This window comes from Orycteropus afer, unplaced genomic scaffold, assembly GCF_000298275.1.
Source record: "Orycteropus afer afer isolate SDZICR_OR568_19922 unplaced genomic scaffold, OryAfe1.0 scaffold00010, whole genome shotgun sequence".
NCBI classification, from domain to species: domain Eukaryota; kingdom Metazoa; phylum Chordata; class Mammalia; order Tubulidentata; family Orycteropodidae; genus Orycteropus; species Orycteropus afer.
Window position 1 is genome coordinate 21,345,913 of NW_006921597.1, and position 21,546 is coordinate 21,367,458.

At 37.6% G+C, this 21,546-nt stretch overlaps 1 protein-coding gene across 1 annotated transcript in view; it reads left to right on the forward strand.

Annotated features, from left to right (window-relative positions):
- LOC103204725 (calcium-binding mitochondrial carrier protein SCaMC-1-like) overlaps positions 1–21,546 on the forward strand; it is a 97,520-nt gene that overhangs the window by 9,104 nt on the left and 66,870 nt on the right. The window contains exons 2-3 of the mRNA XM_007949925.1: positions 10,763–10,889; positions 16,810–16,897. Coding sequence (XP_007948116.1) covers positions 10,763–10,889; positions 16,810–16,897 — 215 coding nt within the window. The remainder of the gene's footprint in view (positions 1–10,762; positions 10,890–16,809; positions 16,898–21,546) is intronic.

Consider the following 21,546-nt stretch of genomic DNA (forward strand, 5'->3'; position numbering starts at 1 on the left):
TAGTTACAGGTGTCTAAGGCCAAAGATGAAGAAATTGAAGATTTTTACCAGACCAAACATGCAATCAAGATGCATGTATAATCACTGGTGACTGGAATATGAAAGTTGGAAACGAAGAAGACAGCTGGAAAATATGACCATGGTGAGAGAAATGATGCCAACGATCTCATGATAGAATTTTGCAGGACCAACAACTTCTTCATTGCAGATACCTTTTTTCAGCAATATAAATGGTGACTATACAGGTGGACCTCACCAGATGGCATACACAGAAATCAAATTGACTACATCTGTGGAAGGAGATGCTGGAAAAGCTCAATATCATCTGTCAGAACTAGGCAGGGGCAGGCTGCAGAACAGACCGTTAATTACTCATATGCAAGTTTACGTTAAAGAATATAAAAAGTCCATGAGAGCCAAAATACAACCTTGAATGTATCCTACTTGAATTTAGAGATTTTCTGAAGAATATATTTGACAAATTGAACACCAGTGACTGAAAACGAGATGAATTGCGGAATGACATCAAGACTATCGTATATGAAGAAAGCAAACTATCATTAAAACTTTAGAAAAGTTAGAACAAACCAAAATGGATGTCAGAAGAGACTCTGAAACTTGCCATGAATGGAGAGTAGCTAAAGTGAAAGGAACAAATGATTAAATAAAAGAGCTGAATAGAAGGTTTCAAAGGGCAGTTTGAGAAGACAGAGTAAAGTGTAATGAAATGTGCAAAGACCTGGAGTTAGAAAACCAAAAGGGAAGAACACTCGGCATTTCTTAAACTGAAAGAACTAAAGAAAAAAATTCAAGCTTTGAGTTGCAATATTGAAAGATTCTATGGACAAAATATTGAATGATGCAGGAAGCATCAAAAGAAGATGGAAGGAATATACAGAATCACTGTACCAAAAAGAATTGTTTGATGTTCATACATTTTGGGAGGTAATGTATGATCAAGAACCAGTGGTATTAAAGGAAGATGTCTATGCCCCACTGAAGGAATTGGTGAAAACAAGGCTCCAGGAATTGATGGAATACCCATTGAGATGTTTCAACAAATATATGCAGCAGTAGAGGCACTCGCTCATTTATGCCAAGAAATTTGGAAGATAGCTACCTGACTAACTGACTGGAAGAGATCCATATTGGTGCCCATTCCAAATAAAGGTTATATAACAGAATGTAGAAATTACTGAGCAATATCATTAATACCACATGTAAGTAAATTTTGCTGAAAATAATTCAAAAACAATTGCAGCAGTATATTGACAGGGAATTGCCAGAAATCCAAACCTAATTCAGAAGGCAATGTGGAATGAGAAATATCATTGCTGATGTCAGATGGATCTTGGCTGACAGTAGAGAATACCAGAAACATGTTTACCTGTGTTTTATTGACTGTGCAAAGGCATTTGACTGTGCAGGTCATAACAAATTATGGGTAACATTGCGAAGAATGGGAATTTGAAGCCTTGATGTGCTCATGTGCAACCTGTACATAAACTAAGAGGCAATCATTCCAACAGAACAAGGGGATATTGCATGGTTAAAAATCAGGAAAGGTGTCCATCAGAGTATATTCTTTCACCATACTTATTCAATCTGTATGCTGAGCAGATAATCCCAGAAACTGGACTATATGAAGAAGAACATGGCATCAAGATTGAAGGAAGACTCATTAACAACCTGTGATATACAGATGATACAGGCTTGCTTACTGAAAGTGAGGAAGACTTGAAGCACTTACTGATGAAGATCCAAGACTACAGCTTTCATTAAAGATTATACCTGAGCATAAAGAAAACACAAATCCTCACAACTGGATCAATAAGCAACATTATGATAAGTGGAGAAAAGATTGAAGTTGTCAAGGATTTCAATTTACTAGGATCCACAATCAATACCCATGGAAGCAGCAGTCAGGAGATCAAATGACATATTGCACTGGGCAGATCTGCTGCAAAAGCTCTTTAAAGTGTTAAAAAGTAAAGATTTCACTTTGAAGACTAAGGTGTACCTGACCCAAGCATGGTATTTTCAGTAGCCTTAGATGCATGTGAAAGCTGGCAATGAGTAAGGAAGACTGAAGAAGAATCAATGCTTTTGAATTGTGTTGGCAAAGAATACTGAAAACATCACGGATTACCAGAAGAACGAACAAATCTGTCTTGGAAGAGATATAGCTGGAATGTTCCTTAGAGCCAAGAATGGCCAGACTTCATCTCATGTATTTTGGTCATGTTGTGAGAAGAGTCCCTGGAGAAGTTACCATGCTGGGTAAAGTAGAGGGTCAGTGAAAAGGGGAAGGCCCTTAATGAGATGGATTGACACACTGGCTGTAGCAGTGGGCTCAAGTATAGCAAGCATTGTGAGGATGACACAAGATCGGGCAGTGTTTTGTTCTGTTGTGCATAGAGTTGCTATGAGTTGGAGCCTACTCAGCACCTAGCAACAACAACAACAACAACATCTTGTTACTTATATGTTAATTGTTTTTATATTATCTTGAAAAGGAAAACACAAAATTAGGTAATTCTCATAGAGAATACTCAGACCCTTAGGAGTTTATGAATTTCAGTCTGGTCTACATTATAGGCAAATTTAAGCTTCCAGTGCCCTGCCTCCCTTTCTCTGGGCCCCACCCTGTTTCCTATAGGGCTCTCTGAGGGGAAGGTGCACCTTGGAAATCAGCTGAAGGGCTTCCCAAGCCTAAAGACATGTGCATTTGTCAGAGTTCTATTTATAATCCATTAAACCTTTGGTAAAACTCCCCTGTTTTAACACTGGATCTAATTGTCTTTAATCTGTATCAGTGCTTATGCTCCTTGAGGTAGAATAGTCAAGGGGTGAGGAGAAAGCCTTCTCTTCCTGATTGCTACCCAGATTTTTCCACTGTGACCTCCAGAACTTTGTTGACATGGTTAACAACCTCTCCAAGCACCTAAATCTCTTCAGAGAATCTTGCTTTTTTTCTCCTGGTTTTACTGAAGCAGCTCTGCTCTGAGGAGCCATCTTGTAGCCCTCTTAGGTTTGGGAGAGGGAGTTGAGTCTCTCTCCCTCCTTGTAAAAAAACAACTGCGTCTTAGAGACCCATGTCATCTATCCACTGCTCTTAGCTAATTTAGTCTCTGTCACTTGCTGACTTCCTGTATATACCTCTTGCTCATAGCAGGCTTGGCACCTGGCTCACAGTCTTCTCTCCACTCTAGATTCTTTCATTCTGGGTCACTTCCTCATCCACATGGATGTCCCGTTCAATATCCAGGGTCCTTGTTCCTTGACCTTGACCTTGACAGTGTATGACCTTTACCCCCACATCATTTAAACATATCACTCTCATGGTGTCACTTGGGTAAGTTTCCTCACATATGAAATCTGAATAAAAGCAGAGTCTACCTTATAAGGAGAGTAGCTATGAGGATTAAACGAGTTCAGACTTTAGCACAGTGAGACCACATAGTTGTCACTTCTATAGTAGAGTAAAAATTCAGGTCTTTGCTAAAAATTAAAGCTAAGAGTTTTATTGAAGGAATAGAATACAGTTCAAACTGGGAGAAACACAAAGTGAAAGCAATTCAATGACTGCCCCTCGTACTATTCAGTTATAAGGGTTAGAAAGGCAAAAACTGCAGATAAGAAAGAGAAATTAAAGGGTATAATGATTGGTTGGTAATTACAGAAAACTGTTTACAAACAATTCCTATTGATAATTGGAAATAAAATGCAGAAGAAAATTTCAGGGAATAAACTTTGGCTAACTGCAAGTTTCCTGGGGGTGGTGGGAGGTGGGTGGAATATATATTTTAAATCTTTACAGCATATTTAGACACCTGCAGGGATGCGTTAAACTATTTGGCACATCTCAACACCTAGTGATCAACTCTTGACATAGTTAGCAGACTTTATGAGAATTGTAAAGCAGAAGAAACTTCTGAGACATGGTCAAGTTAGTAAAATAGGGTCTGTGTTTTAACCAGAACCTTTAGCCATGTCAAATGCCTTGGATTTTAGGTTCCTCTTTATCACTGAGTTTATGTTAGCTGTGATTATTACCTTAATTTGCATATCCATTGGTCTAGAGGCAGTGTTGGCTTACCAAATAAGCAAGGTTAGCACAGGTTTACTTGTACTTAAGAATCTGTGGTGAACAATTTCACATTTTTTTCACTCCTCAAAGATTCTGCTTCTCCGTATGGCTGGTATGTGTTTCTCTCCCAACCCCACAGCACCTTCCTGCAGAACTGGAAGAAGCCCCTTTTCAAATATATAATCACTGGCAGGGACACAGTACTCATTAAGCAAGGTATCCACAGGCTTACTTGTGCTCGCTTTCTTACTAATTTGTAGTGAACGTTTTGCTATTATTTGGCTACAGGGTGATGGAAATAGAGCCAAAAGTTCCATTTCCAGTGATTTTCCCGGGAGTGTTTAAGATTCTGACACTAGAGTGAGAGTCTGAGGGGCAGGGAAAGGCCCCACTGGGTGTTCAGGTGCCGTCCTCTCGCAGCCTTCCCCAGCTGTCCCTGTCCTGCAGTCCCTGATGCAGGGTTTTGTCTCCTGCCTGTGGGGTGGTCGTTTTGAACCTTAAAGCTACGCTGCGTAGGTCCTGTGCAGACGCACTGTGTTGCTGCCATCTTGTGTCTGCGTTTTCGGAAGGACAGACCACTCGCGGTGCGATTGATTGGCGGCGGTACAAACAGCCCGAGTTAGGCGTGGAGGCGGGCGCACCTTGCAGAGTGGACAGTGAGGCGAAGGATGACGCGGGGAATGCAGGATCATCTCGCCTGAGGGGCAAGATGTCTAAATGAACCCAGAGTCAAGAACTCTTTTGTCATATTTCCTTTCTAGTAAGTTGAAGCACCACTGTCCCACCCACACCTGCGAGATGTAGTTCCTCATAGCTGTCTGTAGCCACCAGGACAACTGCAAGCTGAAAGGGCACACGGTCACCCTCCCGGGGGAAAAATCCTGCAAGTATTCGGTTTGCCACACTCAGTTTACTCAGAGTGGCTCCGTGCACACTGAAGGTGCACATTGCCCGGCAACACACCAAGAATGTGGTTAGAGTCCATTGTCCCCACTGGGACACAGTCTTATCTTGAAAAACGATTTAGACGCCCATTTGAGAAAGCAGCATTCCCCTTTGGAGCTGGATAAAACATGCCCTTACTGTGATCCTGTGTTTGTGAGTGGTGTACCTTTAAGTAGCATCAAAAAATCCCACAAAAATGAAAAGCATTTCAAGTGTGATCAGTGTGATTATGTGTGCAAACAGAGACAATACATGGTGGTACTCAGAGTACACATGCTAGAGAGAGCCTTTTAATTGTAGTCACTGCGACAAGGCCTTCTGCACAGTCAGGCTCCTCTGAGTGCCTGCCAGACGACTTAGGACCCAAAATTTACCCCTAACACTTCCATCTGTTTAAGGTGTGGGAAAACATTTGCTTCCTGGAGCAACTTGGCAAAACCCGTTGTGCAAGCTCTAATGATATAGAAGGGAAAAATGGAAGCAATGATAAGAAAGGTAAATGTATAGCAAAGATGAAAGAAAACGCCCTTTTTGGAAGAGGGCTTGTCAGAGATAAATGTCCTGAGTCCTACCTGGATGACAGTGAAAAAGGAATGTTATGGTGTTATGGTTTACTGAATTGACTACATGTGCAGTCAGACTGTAGCCCCTCTGACTAAGTGAAAATAAATGCTGTTAGGCAAAGGCCATTTTCCTGCTTAGCCCTATCCCACAGGTGTTTTTCAGGTTGAAAGCTGAACCCAGAGGCAAGTGAAGACTGTTGTTGTTAGGTGCTGTCAAGTCAGTTCTGACTCATAGTGACTCTGCATACGGTGGAAGGAAATACTATGCGGTCTTGTGCCATCCTCACAATCATTGCTATGCTTGAGCCTTTTATTGCAGCCACTGTGTCAAATGAATGTTTGCAACTGTGTTTTCTCATTTTGAGTCTTGTTCCATCAACAAACGAATGTGCAGAAAGCTTTACTCCATCCACATCATTAAGGTCAACTCTACTTTGAAGAAGCAGCTCTTCTCTGTTTGTATTTGGAGTGCCTTCCAACCGGAAGGGCTCATCTTATGGCATTATATCACAGTACAACAAACTGGCAGACAGTGGTGGAGTTGAAAATAGGCCAGTTGAATTAATTAAAGAACTTGATCAAGGCAGAAACTGAGATGTGGTGGAGTTTTAGCTTTGAGGAATGTATGATTTATTACCAAACATGCTGAAGACTAGACTCTAATGATGGTGTTAGAAAATAGGAATTGTCTAAAATATACTTTTTGATGTTAGCAGATAGCCTGTATACTTTTTTCTTAAACATGTACTATGAGTTGCTTAGGATAGCAGTACCTTGATGGTCCAAGGATAATATTTTGCTAGACAGATATTAAGATATTTAAACCAGCCATTTAGTACAGATAAATGGTCCCATAATTACCGCATAGTTTGCCAAATATTAATTCTTCTCAGGAGAGTTTTTATTAGAAAATAGAGACTTGGGAATAGTTCAACTTTTGTTTCTTAACTTTTAATTATGTACAGATGCTTAAAATGCTTTATTGAAAGCTGTAAGTTTTTTTGTTATTTATGTTTATTGTTTACACTGTCTCTTCATGAGTCACAGTAACCACATGATGATTGTTATGGATACCCTGGTTCTGCTATGAGTTGGAACTCTCGATGGCACCTAACAAGGACTAATGTTTTCATTACCTAGTATTGCTGTAACAAACATACCACAAATGTATGGCTTGAAACAAATAGAGATTTAGTCTCTTACAGTTTTGGAGGCTAAAAGTTGGATTTCAAAGTGCCAGCTCTAGGGGCTGGGTGAAGGCCCTTCAGCCTTGGGCTTTAGCTCCGCCTTTTGCCCCAGCCCATTGAAGCTGGAGGCTTCTCTTAACTCAGGCAGCCACTGGCTGCTGAGTCTGACAAACCCATGGTCCACAGATAAAATGGCATAGTCCCAAGATTATTGAGCACCATGGCCGGCCAATAGTTCAGGGATAGAAATAGTCCCCAGATTGGCAGGCAACATGGCGGGCTGCTGAACGAAGACTCGACTACATGCTGGGTCCAAGTGTGCCAAAAAGCTCCAGACCTTTCTAAAGCATCTTCTGACACACTGGGAGCAGACCACATCCCTAAGGCAGCTACACAGCTGCTCACAGTAGATTCCACCATGGAGTTGATTACCAGTTTCATCTTGGGGAATAACTATATCCAGCCACCCACCCATTCAAAACCAGACCTGGTTAAATTGACACATAACCTTCACTACCACAATTAATATTGTTGAGCATCTTTTCATTTTCTTATATACTCTTTACTAGATCTTTAAGGAGCTTTGGTGGTGCAATGGTGAAGTGCTCAGCTGCTAACTGAATGTTGGCTGTTTGAACCCACCCAGTGGCTCCGTGGGAAAAATACCTGACAATCTGCTTCTATAAGGAATATAGTTTATATATCCTTAACAGTAAAAACAGATATATATATATACAAAGATTACAACCTAGAAAACACTATGGGCAGTTTTGTTGTGTCATGTGGGATTGCTGTAAATCAAAACTGACTTGATAGCAGTTCTTTGTTGAATTATGTATTTAAAGCTTTTGTCCATTTTTTAATGAAGTGAATTTTTCTATAGTTATTAATGGTAGTGATATAAAGTTTCTTTAAAAATAAATTTATTTTTCACTGAATAGTACATGTAAAAATATTCAAATGGCATATTTTTTGTTATGTTTTGTTACTCATCACAATAAAAAGAATATTATTTTAATTTTTTTAAAAAATAGATCAGTGTCAGTGGAGTCTTGCTTGTTGCTATGAGGTTCAGCAGAGCCTCCAGACTCAGACAGACTAGGAAGAAAGGCCTGGTGATCTACTTCTGAGATATCTTCCAGTGCAAACCCCATGGATCACAGTGATGCAATCTCATTGTGCATGGCATGCTGGGATTGGGGGCTGACTCCACAGCAGCTAAGCCAAAAAAAACCAAACCCATTGCTGTTAATTTGATTGTGACTCATAGTGACCCCCATTGGGTTTCCCAGGCTGTAAATCTTTACAGAAGTAGATTGCCTCATCTTCCTGCCATGGAACAGTTAGTGGGTTTGAACTGCTGACTTGGTTAGCAGCCAAATGTCTTACCCACTATGCCACAAAACTCCTTCCGTGGCAGCTAAGTGCAGCAATATTACATCTGGTAAGTCAAATACCGCACATCTTGAGAGTTCTAGATTCCTCTCTTACCCTTGCCCTCTATGTGCCAGTGATCAAGTTTCCTTCCACCTTCAAAAGATCTTTTGTATCTCTCCCCCATTTCTGTTTCTACCATCTTCATCTTACTTCAGAAGTTCATTTGTCTTTTGGATTTGTGCTGTAACCTCCTTACTGATCTTTTTTATTTTTCATTCTCTCTCTCTTACGTTGAAGTGTACCGTTGGAATGACCTTTCTAACACTGATCGTGGCACTCTGCTCAAAATTCTTCAGTGGCATACTGTCATTTACAGTGGTATGTACCACCTTCATGAGGTTTGCCACATTCAAGAACTGACTGTAGTGTTATCTTCCTATTATTTTAAGTTATTCAACTCATTTGTTATATGAATAAATTTATTTTAAAATGAAACTTTATACCACTGCCATAAATGGAAAACCAGATTAAACTTAAACATAAACTAACCACAATGAAAACAAATTAGTGTTACTGAATTCTTGCTAAATATTATCGTGTCTAATGAAGTTGAACCTGAGATTTACACTCTATTTTTTTTTCTTTAGAAGTTGGGAACTATTGAGGCGCATCAGCACCAAACAATTTCTCTATGATGTAATTAGAAGAACTGAAAGATAGTTGAAACAGTGTAGTGAATCTTACACTGTGATTTAGTATTATACTGTTTCCATGTGAGCACCATATGTATCCCACTCTTTGGAAAACTCTAACCTACATAATTAATTTGAAACTTTTCTTGTGGCATATAAATTCTCTCATTATCTCTACCCTCCCTACTAGATAGGCATTGCCTACTTTTATCCCTTTCATTTTGTCGTTAGCAAATATTTTAGGTTTATGAGGATTAAATCCTTATAAAGTCTTTAGAAGTAAGTGCTCAAAAAATACTAGCTGCTATCATCTCATCATCATTACTATGTCTTTCTAGATAACATATGTTCTGCCTGGCTGCAGATACTGTCACATATTTTTGAAATGTCCTCTCCCATTTGTCTGTCCAGGTAATGCCTCTTTTTCTCTGCAAGACTCAGCTCAAGCATTCTTCCTCAGTGAAGGCTCTCTCTAATCCCCCAAACTGTGTATCTTGAACACATTCTCATCATGTTGCTTGACATGTTCCCTTTGGTTATGTGAGTGGTTGCTACTATTCTGTAACTATTTCAGCACAGAGATTATATCATCTTGTCTTTGAATCCAAGTAGTCCAATGTCCAGTTCACACTATTTCTTTTTATATTCAACAAATATTTATTAAGGTCTGTATATACCATGAAGGAGCTCTGGCGGCATAGTGCCCAAGCCATTTGACTGCTAACCAGGAGGTTGGTGGTTCAAACCCACTAGCCACTTCATGGAAGGAAGAATGGGCAATCTACTTCTGTAAAGATTTACCCCTTGGAAACTCAAAGGGGGTCACTATGAGTTGGAATTGACTTGATGGCAGTGAGTTTATTTTTTCTTATATGTGTGTACATATATGTGTATATATACATGTATATATGTATGTGTAGATACACACACACACATATACCATGAAGGAGCTTTGTGGCAGCATGGTTAAAGCATTGGCAGCTATCCAAAAGATTGGTAGTTCAAACCTACCAGCTGCTCCAAGAGAGAAAGATGAGGCAGTCTGCTTCCATAAAGATTTACAGCCTTGGAAACTTTATGTCCAGTAGGGTTTCTATAAATCAGAATTGACTCAGTGGCAGTGGGCATATATACTATAAGGAGTTCTGGTGGTGCAGTAGTTAAATTCTTGGCTACTAACCAAAAGGTCAACAGTTCAAACCCACCAGCTGATCTGTGGAAAAAAGATGTGGCAGTCAGCTTCCGTAGATATTACAGCCTAGAAAACTCTATGGGGCAGATCTGTTCTGTCCTACAGGGTCACTATGAGTTGGAATTGACTTGATGACAACAGAGTTGTCAAAAAGATGAACAAGAGATGGACTGTGTCTTTGAAGTAGGAGTCTTCTGGAAATATTTATAATGGGTGTGTGTTTTTAAAATTATTACAGTTTTTTTTTTTTTTTAATTTTAAAAAAGCACAAGTCCCAGTCAGCTTTGAATGTACATGCTTATTTATAAGACCAGATCTTAAACTTCTAAGCTGTGGGACATGCTAGAATTTCACATATTCTACCTCATTTAGTTAGTAGTTAATACATTGTGAGGCTTTGATGGCAAAGACTATGTATCTTAGTATCTTTATGTCTTTCATGGTATTTGGCATTTATTGTTTACCTCAGGTAAATACCTAATACATTTAAATTGTTAAATTACAAGATCCATAATTATTTTTAATAACATACTGATTATTGATTCTAGTATTGTACAAATTCCAAAATTTAACTACTTAGCCATGTACCTGTGACTGAAAATCCAGGATAATGGATGCTTGTGGGAATCATTAGTATGAATGAAAGGTGCAAGTTAGCATAATATAGTACCTTTATTTGCTCTATGTCTCTGAAATGAGTTTCCTCTTTCTTATAGGCAATTTTTAAAGCTGGAGATACCAATAAAGATTCAGAATTAGACTTTGAAGAATTTGTACAGTACCTTCAGGACCACGAGAAAAAAATGAGGCTGGCATTTAATAGTCTGGACACAAATAATGATGGTGTGTTTATTTATTTTTTTATCCACAGTAAGTTTAGCTTGAATAATAACTCAGTATTAAAGAATAGTCTATATATAACTCCTATTGTCAAAGATTCAACTATTTCTAATAGTAATTTTTTCAATTTCTAAGAATAATACATAACTAAAAAAACTCACTGCTGTCGAGTTGGACCTGACTCATAGTGACTTCTCCTTGGGTTTCCCAGGCAGTATCACGACTGAAGTAGATTGCCCAGTCTTCCTTCCAAGGAGTGGCTAGTGGGTTTGAACCTCCTGCCTTCTGGTTAGCAGTCAAATGCCTTTGGCACTATGCTACCAAGAATAATACATAGACTGTATTTATTAGTTTCATAATTATTATATACAAATTATAATACTATAATTAAATTATTATATAATTATAATACTAATAAATACAGTCTATGTATTATTCTTGGTGGCATAGTGCCTATGCAGCTACTATCTTTTTAATCAAGCAATTTTTGTGGAAGTCTGTGTTCTCAGAATTTAAAGCTTCTTGACTTAGTGAGTAGGCCTTTCTGTTCTTTTGCAGTATATGTGCTGAGAGTGTCATGGTAATTTTAAAAATGACATGTGTTGTTTTCTCACTGATTATGAAAACATTTTGGTTGCAGGAAAATTAGATAGCACAAGAAAAGTTCCTGAAAAAAAGTAAAAGTTACTTGTAACCCTGCTATCTAGAGATAAATTGAAATATTTTAGTATATTTTTGTTTTTCCTTTTTAGGCTTTCTGTCTGTTTCTTAATCTCTTTGTTTCCCTCTCAAGTGATATTGCTGTCACAGTGTATGTTTGGTTTGGTTTCTTATTTTTTTTTCTTTTAATGTTTTATTGTAAGCATTTTCACTTCATTTAATGTTCTTCACAAATGTAATTTTACTGGCTGTGAACGATTCCGTTTATAACCGTGAAATATCTAATCATTCCCACATTCTTACAGAATATTTCCAGCCTTTTACTCTTACATATAGTGCTTCAATGAATATCAATGCTGATTTACAGAGGAGAGGTATAGTCTCTTCTGCTCTGTCACAAACCTTTAAATCAGAGAGACTAAACATAAAAATAGAATACGTCTTCTACATGCATATGTGGTTAACCCACCATGGGTAATTAGAATTTACTTTTACCCTATTTAAGAAATATATACATTAATTTTTAAGTTGGGTGAAATTCCGATTTTTGTTAGTTGAAAAATACTAAGTGTTCCAGAAAGCAAACAAACAAACAAACAAAAAAAAACCAAACTCACTGCTGTGGAGTTGGAAGAGCTCCTTAAAGGATTCTAGTGATGAAAGGATTCTACTGATGGATTCTTAGGTAAAACTAAGTATAACCAGAATATCACAAGCTTTAGCAACTCTGAGTGCAAAAGTGGTTACGTTTCCCTTTATACTTACTTAATCATGGTGCTCCGAGCTTTTGTTCACTTGCCAGCTTGAAGTTTAGTTCTTTCTGGACCTTCCTACTCAAATAGTTGTAGAAGCTTTAGGAATACTACATACCAAACCAAACCCACTGCGATTGAGTCGATTCGTACTCATAGTAACCCCTGTTGGGTTTGCTAGGTTGTCAATCCTTATGGAAGCAGACTGCCTCATTTTTCTTCCACGAAGCAACTGGTGTTCCAACTACTGACCTTTTGGTTAGCAGCCAAATACCTTAACTACTATACCACCAGAGCTTCATAATACTATACACAAATGTCTTTTAAATAGTCCTAGTCATTATTTGCAGCTGATTGAGTTCTGATGGTTGCACTCCAGTGTTATTTTAGAATTTCACTTTGTTATCCTTTGTTGACCATGATCATTTGTGAAAATCCATTGTTTCAGATAATTAGTGAAATTAGAATATCATTAGTAAAAATTGAATGTCATTATTGTTGCTGGTAAAGCTATAAATCAGTGGTTATCAGTGGTAAGAGAAAATATGCTTTCAGGGGCAAAGAAGTCTGGCAGCAAGATTGTCTAATTCTCAGAGTAATATAGTCATTGACAATATAGTTCTTTTACTTTCTGCCTTGGCTAATCAAAGTGAAACATCACAGCTCAGCCCCAGAAGTCCTACAGAAGTATCATTCTTGTAGAATACTGCCCCTGTTCCTCTGCCTTCATTTATTTTGAGTACCTGAGTTGTGACAGTGGGCAGAATTGGATCTCTACTGTTGTCACCAGGGCCACGGGCCACTTGGATTGCACCATTCAGGGCCTAGCAGCCCTGCAGAGGCACCAACCTGATTGAGTTGCCTGTGTCTGTGTTGTCATTGCTGCACTTGCTGCTGCCACAGCTATCATCTTTGTGTAGATCTCAGCCAGTTTACCTTAGCAGGATGTTTTTGAGGATGAGAAAAAGAATACCTCCTCTTTCTGCACCATGCGTGAACCAGGAGGTGTCTTGACACCACATTCTTTTGGACCTCAGAGTACAGCTTTTTCATTTGATAGGTATTTGCAGCCACTCTATTCCAGAATGCACAAGTGTTTTCTAGGATGGTGGGGGTAGGACAGTTTCTAGTATTAGGTGGCAGGTGGCTTATTGACTGCAGATGCCAACATTCACCCCCAACCCCATAGTTCTAATACTCTGTCTGGTTCACTGCTTCAGACCTTTTCCCCTCTTACCCTTCCCTACACCATTTTTTTAGAGCTCCCCTAGTTCATCACTTATATGTGCTAAACACTAATTTTTATATGTGCTAAACACTAATAAAAAACAAGATTCAAGTTTTACCATCCCATCCTTGCCTTGCCTCCCCCCATATAGGCTTTCTAGGCCTTAATGGCAGTCATTGGAGGCATATGGATATATGTGGGCTGATGAGCTAGCCAGCTCACTTGCTAGCATTTTAGCCCCAATGTGAACTTCTTTGTTTAACTTCTCTCACCAAAAAACATCTGAGTCTTTGTTTCACTTCAGCTCTCATCCCCCCCAAAAAGTGTGAATGCAATAACTATTAATGATTTCATCATTAAGGTTCTTTCTGGGGTGGAATATTTTGGGGATTGAGGAATGAGTGGCAAAGGGACTAACATTTATTAGACTGTCCTGGCTGGCATGCCTGTTCTTGTTACTTTACCTTCTGTGTCTTATTTTTGTCTTGAACAGTCCTTACAACAGCTACATATTACAGATGAGAACACTAAGGCTTTGAAAAATTAAGTAATTTTGCTTTGTGGTATGTGATATAAAGTTACATTGGTGATTACAGTGAACTACACCTCCCAGGAGTCATGCCCTATACCACATTGAGTCTGGGCTTGGCCATTTGACTTGCTTCAGCATTTGGATTACAGGACTTGATAAGTACTTGTGCATTGGGGCTTGTCCTCTTGGAATGCTCCCTCTTGAATGCCTGAGCTACCAGAAAAGAGATCAACCTACCTGGCTAGGAGAACCACATGTAGTGAGATGCCTATTTAACCCTCAGCTATTTTACCTCCCATATGAGATGACAGATATGTGAGTGAAGCCATCTTGGATTTCCAGCTGCAGTCAAACTTCCATATGATTGAATTCACATGAGTGACCCAGACTAGCAGAAGGACTAACTACTTCAGCCAAGCTCAAACTCGGGATTCATGATTAAATACATTTATTTCAAACCACTTGAGTTTGGGGTTTGTTATTTAGCAGTAAATCACTGATAAAGGTATGGAATATTTTGGATTTCTTCAATGCAATTTTAAAACTAGAATAATGAAAGTCCTCCTTTCCATCTATCTGAATACTAATTAAATCCATTTCAAGTTCATCTCCTCGATGAAGTCAGCTTGCTGCATATAATTAAAGTCAACATTATTCTCCTTTTGATCAGTTGTACTTGATTATGTTCTGGATTGCATTACCTAATTTTTTCCCCCCTACATCTTAGCTTACATTGTTAGCTTCTTTATAATAAGAGTTACTTAATATATTTTAGTTCAGTCAAGGAAATGTTTTTGAGCACTATATGTGAGCAAGTGTGCTAGGAACTGTATTAAACAAAGTTCTACAGAAGCAGTTTTGGGTGGAGTAAGAATAGGTATAAATAGCCCAACTCAAGGTAGACTATGATAATTGCTATAATAGCAATACAGGGAGATCTTAACTGTACCAGGTCAGTGTAGATTTATGCTGGGTCCATATATAAAGAGGAATGAAAAGAAAGGGTTTCTTGGCTGAGAGTATAGCTTGAACAAAGGCAGAGTTAGAAAATTACCAGGCAAGTTCAGAACTGATTAATATGATATTTCAAGTTTGGTCCCAACTTACTATGTTTGGTGAAGATTCAGTTGTTAAGTAACATATACAGAAAAATGCATAAATTATAAATAATATAAATTGACAAATTCACCAGCGCCTTTTGTACCCCTTTCAAATCACTACCACCACACAAAGCACCTGTTATTCTGATTTCTCATGTTGTTAGGTGACACTGAGTTGGTTCTGACTCATAGCATCCCTTTGTACAATAGAATGAAACACTGCTCAGTCCTGTACTATTCTCCCAATCATTGCTTCATCTGAGGCCCTTGCTGCAGCCACTATGTCAGTCCATCTCATTGAGGATCTCCTCTGTCTTGCTTACCCTCTACTTTACCAAGCATGATCTACTTCTGTAAGGATTGGCCTCCCCTGTACTTCTTCCAAGACAGATTTGTTCGTTCTTCTGGCAGTCCATGATAATAGTCAGTATTCTTTGCCAAAATCATAATTCAAATGCATCATTTCTTCCTCAGTCCTTCTTATTATTGTCCAGCTTTTGCACACGTATCAGGAGACTGAAAATACCATGACTTGGGTCAAGCACAACTTAGTCCTCAAGGTGACATCTTTGCTCCTGAACATTTTAAGGAGGTCTTTTGTAGCAGATTTGCCCAGTGCAATAAGTTGTTTGATTTCTTTACTCCTCCTTCCATGTGGAATATGGAATATTTAATTTTCTCTTAATGCTCAATATATAGCAAAGGTGAAATGCATAATAGAGTCATATTAAATGTTTTCTTTGATTTGAGTTATTTGACACAGGATATGGTTCCGTTAAAAGGGTTTGGTGTTTTATTTTAAGTATGTTGGTTTTGTAAAGGTTGCTTTGTTGTTGTTGTTATGTGCTGTTGAGTTGGCCCCGACTCATAGCGACCCCCCCCTTGGGTTGCCAAGGCAGTATCACTACGGAAGTAGATTGTCCAGCCTTCCTTCCGGGGAGTGGCTAGTGGGTTTGAACTGCCAGCCTTCTGGTTAGCAGTCAAGTGCCTTAGGCATTACACTACCAGAGCTCCTAAAGGCTGCTTTATAAAATGTTGATTGGCCTTTTTCTTTTTCATGTCCTTTAATCAAATCTCCAGGATTAATTTTTAAAATTTAGAGTAGGTACATTAATCAAGGATCTATTGCAGATTCACAATCCCTTACTGGAAATTTTTGTGGCCATATATGTTTGCCATCAGATGAATTTTGGTGCCAGATTTATAAGAAGTCGCTTGTTTTTAGAGCTTTTTAGGTTTTGGATTGTGAATATGGAATTATACCAAAACAAAACCAAAACCCACTGCCATCAAGTTGATTCTAACTCATAGCAATCCTGTAGGACAGAGTAGTACTGCCTTATAATGTTTCCAAGGCTGTAAATCTTTACTGAAGCAGGTTGCCCCATCTTTCTGCAGCAGAGTGCCTGGTGGGTTCGAACCATGACCTTTTGATTAGCAGCTGAATGCTTTAACCATACACCAACTTCAACTTTTTTAGCCTATTATAATCCTACTTCCGTAGTGATACTGCCTCGGAAACCCAAGGAGGGGTCGCTATGAGTCGGGGCCAACTCGACGGCACATAACAACAATAACAATATTCTAAGTATTTTTTGTCTCGTTACATTTTCAATTGTTTTAATTTGATTTTCTCCTCTGCTTTTTAAAGGAGTAATTGAAACTTCAGAAGTAATTGCTGCTCTGAAATCATTGGGTATAAATGCTTCTGAAGCTCAGGCTAAAAAGATTCTACAAAGGTCAGCCTGTATCCTTATTTTCAGTAGTTTTTATTTTTGTTTAATATTACACGTTAGAAGCATGTTAGAAACTAATTGTTATAAATGTGGAATTTTTTTTTCTTACTCTACAACGTTGTGAACAAACAAACATGCTTGTTGTATTTGGTTAATTATATTTTATATTGAATGTCTCCCTTTAAAAGCAACTTGCAAAGGTATTGCCTAGGTTGACAATTTAAATAGCAGAAACCAAATGATATCCCACACGCTTTGTAATAGTTTTTCAAACTATACTCAATGGGCCCATCTATGTATGTGTGGGAGGAGCAGTGGGAAGGCAGACCAGGGTGAACTCCTGGCTTCCTACTGTTCTTGAGCCAGAATAGTTCTACATTCATTTGTTTTATACATTAAACTTTCAGAAAGACTTCTTATGAGGAAGGAGTTCTATAAATGAAACCACTGTACTTTTATTTAAAGGGACAGAGACAATGTAAATAGTAATAAATCAGTTTTTTCTTTTTCACATTTAGAAGTTTTTTTTAAATTTAAAAGTGTATGATAATTTTTAAAGAATTCTTTGTTACGGACTTTTAACACAATTGTTCTGTTAGTTAAACAATCTGGGCTGTGTAATACTGTGTGGTGGGTGTGTTTGTGTGTCAACTTGGCTGGGCCTGGTTGAGTGGCTGGGCAGTTGAATATAGTTATTCCCCATGGTGAGACTGGTAATTAACTCCATGGTGGAATCTGTTGGAGCAGCTGAGCAGCTGTTTTGGGTATGTAGTCTGCTTCCTGTATATAAGAAACAGCTTTGGGAATGATCTCTAGCTTACGGCACACTTGAACCCTGCATGTAGCTGTGTCGTTCAGCAGCCTGCCATGCTCTGCCAGCCTTGGGACTTTCAATGGACTTAAATTAATGGCCTGCTGTGTGGTTTGGTAACATCGGCACTAGGTAACCAGAACATACGGATTCTTTTAAATCTTTTCAGGTTTATTTTAAGGCCTAATATGGCAAGAGTTTTTATAAATGTTCCATGTGTGCTTGATGAGTGTGTCTCTTCTCGTTGTGGAATGCAGGGCTCTACATAATATCCATTAAAAGAAGTTTGGTAATTTTGTTGTTTAAATGGCTGCCTGATTTAAAAATGACTGAGAGATTGAAATCTATGATGAAAATAAAATGGATTTTCAGTTTATCCTTGAAGTTATATTTAGCCTTAGGTGCTTTCAGAATTGCTATATTTTTGGCAAATTGAATATTTTATCATTATGTAGTGAAGTCTATTTTGTCTGATATTATTAGTAATCTACTATTTTATTTTGTCAGTATTAGTCATCATTTACCTTTAACCTTTCTCCACATGAAAAGGAGCCTTAGTAATGCAATTGTTAAGCACTTGGCTGCTAACTAAAAGGTCAGCAGTTTGAACCCACCAGCCCTTATGCAGGAGAAAAATATGACAATCTGCTTCTATAAAGATTATAGCCTTGGAAACATCGGCACTATGTTTGTGGGGCAGCTTTACTCTGTTTTATGAGTCAGAATTGTCTTGAAGGCAGTGGTTGTATGCCCTTATATTTGAGTTGGTCTCTTGTAAACAACTTCTATCTGGATTTTACTTTTTATCCAATGTGACAATTTCTGTTTTTAGCTGGTAACCTTTACTCTCTTTTCAAACATTAGGAAGATTTTAGGATACTTTTAACTCCAGTTAATTCTCTTATGATTTGTATCCTTCCTATCTTTGTTCTCTTTTTAACTTGCATTTCAGATTATCTTTCTGAGATCATTTTCCTTCTTCATGAACTATATCTTTTGGAAATTCCTTTAGTAAAATTCTATTGATGCTTAACTTCTGGTTTTTGAGCATTTGAAAATGGCACTGTTCCACTTTTGTTTTAGAGAGTTTTGCAATTCTAGTTTAACAGTTACTTTTTTCTAAGTACTTTGAGATATTATTTTACTTTTTTCCACTTTCCACTGTTGCTTGGGTCAATCTGGTTGTTGATCCCTGGTAAAGGATCTATATTTTTTTCTCTGCCCTCTCTTATGCTCATGTTTTGCCTGTGGTATTATGTGTTTTTTAAATCTAGTCACTAGACCTGACTTTCTTAAAACTATGGATTCTTATATTTATGTCTTTTATAAATTTTGGAAAATTATGTCTTTGGCTCTTCAGATATATCCTTCTCTTCATTTTCTTTAGTTCTTCCTCTTTTATATTTTCCATTTTCTTGTTTTTCTGTGCTGTATTCTTGTAAGTCTTCAAATGTATCTTCTAATTGATTATTCAGCTGTGTCTTTCTTACTTTAACTGTTCTATTTAGTTTTTTTAAAATCAAATATTTTATTCATAGAAGTTCCATTTGTTTCTTTTTTCAGATATGTTTGATAATACATTATAATTTTGATTCCTTCCTAATTTTTCTGATTCAATCCTTTATCAAAATAGACCATACCTAGTTAATTTGTATCTTGTATCTGACAGTCACACTCTTTTAAATCCTTGAAGATATAAATCTGTTTTTTGTGGTTGTTGCTTTTGACAAAACCTAACTAAATATTGTTGCAAAACCCTTCAGAAACCAAATGTACTGCCATTGAGTTGATTCCAACTCCTAGTGACCCTCATTGGGTTTCTAAGGCTGTAAATCTTTACAAAAGTATATTGCTTCATCTTCTGCAGAGCAGCTGGTGGGTTTGAACTGCCAGCCTTGTGGTTAGCAGCCAAAATGCCTTACCTCCTATGCTACCAGAGCTCTTTATAAACTGTTACCAAAACAAAACAACTCACTGCCATTGAGTGGATTACAACTCATATCGACTGATTGGGTTTCCAAGGCAGTAAATCTTTACGGAAGTAGATTGCCAAATCTTCTTTCCACAGAGTGGCTGGTGGGTTTGACCACCAGCCTTCTAGTTAGCAGTCAAATGTCTTAGGCACTATACCACCAGAGCTACTTTATATACTATTACAAGAGGTATATAATTTCAATAAATATAAAAGTTGAAAGAAAAAGGATTGCAAAAGGAAAAACTCATTACTAAAATTTGAAAGAAAACATTTGTTAATGATTAAAATTTTAATTAACACAAAGATATAACAGTTCTAAATTTTTACAAATCTGATTTCTAAAGAGAAACTTGGTGGAACTGCAAGCAAAAATAGATGAATTCATGATTATAGTAGGAGATTTTAATAGAACTTCTCAGTAACTAGTAGAACAAGCAGGCAGAAAAAAATTATTAAGAACAAACTATTTGAACAATGCATTGATCATTCTTTATTGTAAGAAATCAATAGAATTTTGTACTCAAAACCTACAGATTTTGCATTATTTTAAGCACATATGGAAGACTTAAAAGTTATTGACCAATGACATGAGACAAAGTATATGTGAACTGCTGTATGAAAAGTGAATTTACTCTGTAAATCTTCACCCAAATCCTAATTAAAAAAAAAAAAAAAAACTTAAAAAAAAAAAAAAGTTATTGACCATATGCTGGCTCATATAGGAAATTAGGGAAAAAAAATAGAATTGGAATCATATAGACTTTGTTCTATAACCATAATGTATCTAAACAAGAAATATAGTTTTTTACAATTGAATTTTTTTTTTTTAATAATTAATAGAACAAATTTGATGGAAACTTGGTAGTTTTACCAGTCTGTGGTTTTTGTTTTTGTTTTTCCCACGGATATGACAAAGGATGTTTTAAAAGCCATTGTTGCTGTTAGGTGCTGTCAAGTCAATATACATAGGGTTGCTATGTATACAGCAGAGTGAAACACTGCCTGGCCCCGTGCCATCATCACAACTGTTGCTGTGCTTGGGCCGGTTCTTGCAGCTACTGTGTCAGTCCATGTTATTGAGGCTCTCACCCTTTTTTGCTGACCCACTACTTTACTAAGCATGATATCCTTTATCAGGGACTAGTCCCTCCGGATAATATAACCAAAGCACGAGAGATGAAGTCTGGCCATTCTTGCTTCTTCCAAGCAAGATATACTTCTTCCAAGACAGATTTGTTTGTCTTTCTGGCAGTCCGTAATATAGTTAATATTCTTCACCAACACCATCATTCAAATGCATCAGTTCTTCTTCAGTCTTCTTATTCATTGTCCAACTTTCATGTGCATATGAGGCTATTGAAAAGACAATGGAGTTGGTCAGGCACAGCTTGTACTTCAAAGTGACATAGTTTGTCCTTTAACACTTTGAGTTCTTTGGCAGAAGATTTGCCCAATGCAGTTTGTCATTTGATTTCTTGACTGTTACTTCCAAGGGCGTTGATTATGGATCCAAGGAAAATGAAATCCTTGACAACTTCAATTTTTTTCTGCATTTATCATAATGTTGGTCCAATTGTGAGGATCTTCTTTATGTTCAGGTGCAATCCATATTGAATATTGTAGTCTGAGATCTACATCAGTAAGTGTTTCAAGTCCTTCTCACTTTCAGCAAGCAAGCTTGTGACATTTGCATATCGCAGGTTGTTAATGAGTCTTCCTCTACTTCTGATGCTGCATTCTTCTTCACATAGTCCAGTTTTTCAGATTATTTGCTCAGCATACAGATTGAATAAGTAATGGTGAAAGGATTCAACCCTGACACACATCTTCCCTGGTTTTATTTTTTATTTTATTTTTTTTTAAATT